We start from the raw sequence: 8826 nt of genomic DNA, 5'->3' as shown, positions 1-8826 counted from the left end.
CACGGAATTTGCGCTCCTTTACATGGCATCTCAAAGTTTCTTTCGCAAATGAAAACTAAACAATAAATGCAACACATAAAATTGTCTCAAAACATTTATTCGATTTTAATAAAAATGTACCTTCGTATATACAAGCATGGTAAAAAAATTAAGTTTTATTATAAACATCTACATAGTCTACTAAAAAAGCTGTAGCTAAGTATGCATGGTCTTATAATATATATTTTTTTACTCTTCACACATACATACACTAAATTTTTGGAATAATCCAAAAATAATTTTTTTTTTTATGTGTTGCGTGTGTATTATTAGGAAGAAATAGAAAGCAAGCGATAATCATTAAATATTAAATAATAGTTAAACTAAAACATAATATTTGGTACAATTGCACTTTTCAAATTATTCGATTCGATCGGCACTTGGTTTCGAACTAGAAAGAGAAAATTGGCTTATGGGCAAAAAAAAGCGCAATGATCGTTTTATAATTTTCTTGTATGTACAATATAACTTGTATATGTTTTACTAATTACCTACATTGTTTTAAGACACAATTGAAATTAGATTTCATACTTATAATTAAAATTAAAATTAATTTACTATTAACTAAATATGTACTTATGTACAAGCGTACAAGTATGAATCTTCCAACCCACTGGCTATTATCCCCTAACTAACTACCCCCCAATATTTCCTTTAAATTAATTTTCACAAGAATTTTATAGCTAAATTATATTGCATCTGTTCCTCAAATGCCGCCAGCACGCCAAGTAGCAAAACATTTACATACATATTTACCAGCGATTGAGGTGCGCCCAATAATAATATAAAAAGGACTTCTCTAAGGAGTGGTGGCTTCGTTTGTTCGCAATTTTATGAGCATTTAATTGCACTCATATTTAAATTAACAGCGCACAGAAAGGTGCTAAGCAGTAAAGAGTCGAATGTAGAATGGCAAAAAGAGGTCGAGAGTAGCAGCATCTCAATCCTGTTTAACAGCCGCTTCAGTCTTGGCCTTCACCGCAGCAGCCTCCTTATTGTAATTCTTAATGTAGAAGGAGCTAAACATGTAGGTGAATAGGCCGGCATTGAAGGTGAGCAGGGCAGCAATCGGTTTTGAGAAATTACAATTTGGCTGGAATTGAATTTGGAGAGTGTGCACGAAAATTATGAGGAATTGGATCTGTGAGAAGAAAAATTCGTATTGCACTTGAAATTTCCATTAAAATTAATCAAAAAGCTTGCAACCACTTACAATTTGCAAAATGGTAATGTACTTCTTCCACCACAAATACTTTTGTACTTTGGGGCCCATGGCAGAGAGCAGGTAATAGGCGTACATAATGATGTGAATGAAGGAATTAATGAAGCCGAGCAGCGTGCCGTGACCACCTAGAAAGGGCAATTAGAAAATGGTTAAACGATACCAATAGATATGCATAAATTATCAAAAATTGTTTATTCGACAAACGAACTAACCGGCAAAATATTTAACTCCGATGAAGGCGCAAACAGGCATCAGGGTGTGGTGGTATCTGCAAGTTAAAAAAATATATATTAATATCTGCGCTGTTTTGTTTATAACACTGTGGAATAGAAATTTTAGAACGCTTCATCAAACTATGCCCAAACGCTAGAATATTTACACCCTATAGCAACCATTTTGAAAAAAAAACTACTTCAAATAAAAGACCACAAAGATCTAAGTGTATTAAATTTTTTTCAAAAAAATGTATGTTTGTAATAAAAATATTATTACAACAAAATGAACAGAGGGTAAAATGAAGGCGATCCCATCCAATTGAGTACAGCAACTTCTTTGTGGCGCTGGCGGTGTGAGGTATGGCAATGTCGGGCAGCAGGCAGACTCCCTATGTCAGCATCCTCTACGTATTTCAGTCTTGATGGTGCCAGAGTTTTCTTAACTGTAGCTAAAGCATTTCCTATTTCCATTTTCGCTAGCAGTGATTCCTATTTCGAATGTGTGTGCGACAAGTACACAGTGACCTTTCAGTAAACCACTTGTCATTCTATACAACAATCTTCGCTTGGTTTACATATCACCTTCATAGTTGTCCAGGTAGCTAAACTGTTTCATCTGTTTATGTAACCTTATCCTTCTAATTCTGGAAACCCTTAAGCTCTTTTTGTAACTCAGCAGAAAATCTGTATTTGCTGCTTGTGTATACAAATTAACATAGTTCGGTGTCTTTTTGGTACTAGTTTAGGAGTATTCCGGCCTGCTTCAGGATCCTTTCGTAACCGTTTCGAGCCTAGTTCCCGACTATTTAATAGCCTAGTTCTCGACCGTTTGGGGGCTAGTTCAGGACCATTTCAGGAACATACACCAGTCTGGCACCATTTTGGGAATAATGCAGGATAATTTTCAGGCTAGTTTATAAGCATTTCATTTTGGCACTCGTTAGAAATTATTTTGCGCTAATCAGCGACCATTTCGGGATCGTTTCAAGATTTTTTCGAGATCACTTCAGGAAAAATTCACGACTTTTTCGACCCCTCTGAGAACTGTTCAGGACTATTTCAGATGTTGTGTATTGGTCTCGACAAAATTAAATGAAATTAATTTTTAGACTAATGTAACCTGATTATGTGTGTAATTGAATCTCCCAATGATATTCATCTGCTTATTCGTGGCTAGTATCTCCACTGCCCTCCGTGTTTCTCAGATAATTTTTGAACAAAATATGTAATGTGTTGATTACTTTTATCGCTGCTTGACTATCAACAACCAATCTATTTGCTGTAGGCTCCAGCTCTTATTTCGTTCGCATTTTCTAAATCGTTTTCTTTGAACCATCAGTTAAGATATTGAATGTCGTGATTCTCTAACGTAAGCTCTATTGACAGCAAGTTCAGTATCTTTTCTGCAGCAGCCGTTGAAGTTGTCCTTAGCGCCCCCGTTATATAGAGGGCTGTCACACATTTTATACATATCTTCCAAAGGCTTAAGATAATTATGTAGATTTCCACGGTGCCGTCCACTACAACAAAGCCTCCTCAAGTTATATCGATCTAGCGTCCAGCATTTGGTTGCATACGTACGGCGTTAGTCCTTCCTTAGTCTACAGCTTTTTCTATATTTAGCAAAGTGAATTTAGTGAAGTCTCTGTGAATGGTACACTTAATTCACAATAGGCAATGGGCTTTAAATGCTCTACGTAAAAATTGCTGGCTAAGTTTTATATACATGGGCTTTTGAAGAGAAGAATTATATTTATGTTTTATGTTACAAAAGCCACCTCAGATAATAGAAAACTCGGAAAATCCGGAAAAGAAGCTAACAATAAGAACTACGCAAACTGGAATTATTGTGGTTAGTTAAAATTTTGTCCTATATAAAAAAAGTTATTTATTAAAAAAATCCTGAATTGTTGTGTCCTTTTTTTTTGAAAGCTTACTTTCCTCACAGCGATATCTGTGCGCCGTCACCTCCGATAATCCAGAACTCGGATATCAGGAACTCTTATAATCGAAAGCAAATTATGATAAGCTAGTGCAAAATCCTCTTAGGGTTTAACTATCACGCATGGGTACTACCGTTTGGGCATAGTTTTTTTCAGGTCCTCAACAGAAATCTTAAAATTATGTCACTGTGAAATCAACGAAACTTACAAATNGGACCTACGGATCGCCTTTTTACATTTTTCTGTGACATTTACGTTCATGGACCGAGAACGTTTCGGTTTTGGTTTAGTTCTGCAGGAAAATAAAACGTAATGTCAAGAACGTTCCCGCAAAGTAAGCAAACGGGGACAAACAATTTAAAGTTAAGAATGAGAAAGGCGTCTGCGAGCAAGGAAAATCGTTTTTGTGAGAACTACGATTGTTAATTCTAAGCCAGAGGACAGCTGGATCATTTCAACTTCAAGATCGTTTAACATTAGGGTGAAGAATTTTTCATTTTCTTTGCAAGGAAAGTTCGCGTGTTAAGTCTTTCGTTGTCTTAGGTCGGTTTTCTGAAGTAGATTTTAAAATTTATCTGCCCTTTAAATATTTAATTTTGTTCTGAAAAAAAAAATTGTTTGCAGAGCGGATAAATTTTAAACCTGCTTGAGAAAATGGCATACATTGTCATAAATATCTTAAATTTGTTATTTATTTTTTTGTTATTAATATTAAAATTCAAACATTTCAAATTAATGCAGCGCTATGGACAAATTTCGTTCTCGCTTCCATTCTTCGTGAGGAGTTTTCTTCTTTGACCATAAAACAAATTTTTGGGTTATTTTTTTTTTTGAAGAATTTAGCTAAAAGCCTCAAAATCTTCTTGCAACACTGATAGCGGCGTTTTTCACTTTTTAGTGTTTTCGGTTGACGCTCTCTTTTCTCGATTTGGTTTTCCCCACCAAGCCATCGAATCCGTTTTTTATATTATATATCGCAATTAATGATATTTGTTGTTTTTTTTCATAAATCAATTAGCATGAAGTGCTTGAAATATGTAGCAAAATTCATTTTGGGGGAATTTCATTGAAAATAGGCGAATTTTTTCAGAAGTTTCGGGGAATTAGCCCTAAGAGAGTTGGCATCCCCGGTATGCGTACTGCAGGCCATTTCGAATATAGCGTTCTACATATGTAGTATATATAGAAATAAAAAAAGTTCTGAAAAATATTGAGACATTTTCTAGCGCGAAGTGAATACATGCATCGGATCCCAAATAATGAAATTGCCTAACTATTCAAGCGAACCGAGGTCTATATTCAACTCAAGAACTTCTGATTGTAATGTCAAAGCCATTTGTTGATCTACTAGTACTTATAATTCCTGAGTTCTTAACCGTTTTTATTACTGAAGAATTGCCTGTTTCATACCTTGAAAGATTTTACATATTTCCAGCTGGGGACAAAAAAAATTTAATATTGCCTACCCGCATAGAAATGGGATCTGTCGCGTAGTTCACAGGTTGGCAACGGAAATTGTAGTGGCCACCCCAGCCACCCTTGTAACCCTGGCAAAGAAAAAATATTTAAATTTTTATATACTTGAATCAATTGATAATTTAAATCCGATTAAAATACACCGCTCATCACCTGCACATGCATGCACTTATACATACATACCTCATAGAAGAGCACCCAACTGAATATCACTTGCACCGCATTGTACACCAACAGCGTATTCTTCAGCTCGAATGGTTTACGATCGCGCATGTAACGCGGACCCGCATACAAGCAAAAATACAAATAGCCAGCCAATATCATAACTAGTGGACCGGGCGCGTTCGAGAGGAACCAACTCTTTGTGCGCATATCCTCATGCTCCACCAGAAAGTTGACCATCCGATCGACAATTGTATTTGTTTCATTCATTCTAATGGCCGACATTTTGAAAATTCCAATATTCTGTGAACTGTTTATCGTTGGGGCACTTCCAGGATGTTTTGTGTACAACGGAAATATCTGCAAGCAAAAACATAGAAATGCTGTTAGATGCAAGTATTAATTAGCGTAAATGTGTGCTATTTGGACGTGGAAAAAGTGCCTAGAACATTTTTGTGTAGCAAAGTTACTTACTTAAGTAAATATTTGATTGGGAAATATTTGTCTAGAGTTCGGGCACTTAAGAATTGATAAGACAAATACAGTTAATTATACAAGTAAATAAGCAAGTTAATTACTGTTATTTAAAATTTGTTCTCTTTGGCTTTAGCAAAGCTATTGCAAAAATTCGGTTTTAATATAAAAAATCTCAATAAGCATGGATAATTAGTATGTATTACGCCATTAGTAGTGTGTTCGATTATTCGCCTTTTCTCCAAAACCGGTTTCATGAGTTATTCTAAACATTGCAGTTTGAAAAAAAAACGGTTCCGGATTTGGAATTTAAGAAAAAACCGGGTTAACAGGTTTTATTTTACATAGTTTTCATACAGTTAAAATGCGTTTATTAGTATGAAGTCATAACCAAAAATTACAATAATTATAACAATAATTATTAACAACAAATCAAAACAAGTTCAAAGTTTTTTCTAGATCAAAAGTAAGACAAAAAAAATCAGTAAAAATTCACGTTTGGCCTTTTTTTAAATTATTTTTAAAATTTATTGCATTTTTTCTGACTTCTTTCGAATTTGAGTAGTGCTCTTGCCGTCGTGGGTACTGCCGCTGAAATAGCGGTCACCACTCGACAGACACTGGCAAACCTCCGAATGTAATTCTGCCAGAAAAAAGCTTCCTCAGAGGTGGATTAAAAGTGTACGTAGATTTTTCCATTTGTGTCACAACATCAAGAACCAGAATACGAATCGAAGCTAGACCAAACACGTAGAAAATGTTTAAGCACCAAACATTCATTTATTTGAATCAAATATAATATATTGATATAATTTCAAAACCATTTTTGGGGCTCCTTTAAACGAGAAAAATCCTTGAAAACTTCGAAAAACTCACAGGTTTTATTGAGAGGTCAAGAGATATACGAAAAAAGAAGAAGAATTGCAAGGCAATTTCGAAAATTATTATTTTTTTGCCGAACCTAGAGGTCGCTAATTCACATTTCAAGGTAACACTTATGTATGTACATTCGGCAACAAAAACAGTATTTTGATAAAAAAAAATACTTCCATAGCAAAAGTTTAATGATTTTTGGAGAGCTTTGATTTATAGGGAGATCTAATAGACAAGTACTAGAACATTGTACTTGAAGGCAGTGAGCTTTTAGAACAAAAGACAAACACATCGATAAATCATACTTTAAGATCCGACTACAAATGGCGAAGATATAACGAAAAATGTAAAAAGGCCAACCATACGTCCGACATAAAAAAATTTAAATTGTGTTACAAAAATTTTTTAGACTTAGGGATATACGGCGAACTACGGTAGAATTAATTTACTATGACGTTTGTGATTCCCCGTGGATTGCTGCTCAGAGAAAAAATCTCTAGAAATTATGTTAAATGATACTTGCTCCAACAATTCAAAGTGGTGACATAAATACATATCNTGAGATAGGGCGTTTTTGAAACGAATTCTGAAATAGGGCGTTCTTCAAAAGTTTTTTGAGATAGAATGTTTTTGAACTGCCTGCCGAGATAGGTCGATCTTCCACTCAGCCATCGATATGTAATACTTGTCAGTCCCAATCAAATTAATTGCTACCAACTTGTTTATATCTAATAACAAGTGGCAAAAATAAAGAGAGAAATGCTGAGGATATGTGACCTTAGAATTGTTTGCACGCAGGGTATCATGCCATCTGTCTTCATGCTGGCTACTGACTCATTCGTGGAAAGTACTGGGATATTTAGTGCATTTCTAAATACTAAACTTGGTATTTTACTCACTGGATTTCTGAACCGTTACTTGCCAATTCATTGATTATTTTATTACTATTCGTTATTACTATGTCTAGGAAGCCCGCAAAGAGCGGTGTTGACGTAACTCAGCGGTGCTATCGATGCGCGATGCAAAAAATTTCAATGCCGCTTGACTGTCAACGTTCCTTTATAAGTGACCTACCTGTACGAGACTTACTAAGAAAGAAATGAAATCGTATAAAATATGAGACTCATTTGTCCGTAACCACCCTCATTTGCCACACTATGCGCCGGCTTGAAGTAGAAACCGGAGGAACCAGTGCTTCTTATCCGAATGACGCAGCAGACCACGGCAGTCATATCCACAATATGTACATGGGGAAATTATACCAGGTAAGAGCGAGAATTAAGATTTGACACTATCTTATTTGAAAATTTGCCTTGAAAAATTTCTATAAGATAGCCGAATGTCAGAATGTCAGATATGACGCTACGCGTTATAGTAGGAGTCAGCCGAAGCGCTGCACTGATTCCATTATCACTTTCCTAGTGAATTCCACTAGACAATCATTCCATGCAACATAATTGGCTTGATTATGATATCACATAGCAAATATGCAGTGCCGGACATCCACTCATATCCAGAGAAATGGCGAGAGAATGCCGCACAGTGGTGCAAACGCGGAATTTACTATTCAAAATTGTCTACAGTCTACAATGTTTTACGTATTGGCAATACCTTTCTTTAATAGAAAGATTACTAAATTCTTAAGAGGCTTAAAGAACTACTTCTTAAAAATGATTTTGTTTTTATATATTTTTTTTAACAAAGTTGAAAAAAACTCATTTTACTGCACGCAAATGTTTTGCTTAACTCCAAGGCATTAGTATTTCAATGTGTTATATTTTTTTTAAATATGTATATCATATTCAAAACATGAGAAAATAAAAAAATTGAAAGTCGTTTTTCTACATACATATATTTTTTAAAAACTAAAAAACGGGTTTAATATTTCTACATATAAGAGGGTCGTAATTGTCCTAATGCTAACTTAGCTATAAACAGTTTAACTTTTTGAAGTTGATTTACATAGTGCAGACCAGTATATTAGGGATTTAAAATTACACCATTATAATCCTTGTTTAATTCTCTATATAGAAAAAAACATATTTCAAATAAAGGTGGTTTTTCAAGAACTATATTTAAACTATTTTTTTATGGCGAGTTGTTTTACTTTGTGAGAGTCAACAATTTTTGGTGATTTGTTTGCGAAAACTTATGATGGCATATATTTATAAGGGTGTTAAAAATCTTTCTACGCAAAAATTTAAATTATATTGGGGACTCCGATAGCATACCAATCCAATAAAAAATATTTGTTCGGGAAGATTTTTCTTCAGAAATGTCAATCAGCTTCTCAAGGATTATCAATAAGAATAAAAACAAACGGATAATGGGTGTGGAATCCTGCGGGCAGTGCTATTTCCTGCCTTAGGAAAAAAAGTTACACTCACACCCCGCAAATTTCTCGTGACATACCCACTTT

At 34.7% G+C, this 8826-nt stretch overlaps 1 protein-coding gene across 1 annotated transcript; it reads right to left on the bottom strand.

Moving 5' to 3' along the window:
• Positions 1–94: 94 nt before the first annotated feature.
• On the bottom strand, positions 95–5416 carry LOC108370399 (elongation of very long chain fatty acids protein AAEL008004). Its single transcript, XM_017625730.1, has 5 exons — positions 5082–5416; positions 4866–4969; positions 1477–1583; positions 1253–1389; positions 95–1180 (listed from the first exon to the last, which is right to left on the bottom strand). The coding sequence occupies exons 1-5, from the start codon at positions 5343–5345 to the stop codon at positions 980–982; spliced, it is 813 nt and encodes a 270-aa protein (XP_017481219.1). The 5' UTR covers positions 5346–5416; the 3' UTR covers positions 95–979.
• Positions 5417–8826: the final 3410 nt, after the last annotated feature.

The sequence above is a fragment of the Rhagoletis zephyria genome, unplaced genomic scaffold (assembly GCF_001687245.7).
Source record: "Rhagoletis zephyria isolate East Lansing unplaced genomic scaffold, Rhagoletis_zephyria_1.1 Rzeph_scaffold_04197, whole genome shotgun sequence".
In the NCBI taxonomy this organism is placed as follows: domain Eukaryota; kingdom Metazoa; phylum Arthropoda; class Insecta; order Diptera; family Tephritidae; genus Rhagoletis; species Rhagoletis zephyria.
Note: the sequence above shows the minus strand (reverse complement) of the source record. Positions and strands in the feature narration are given on the sequence as shown.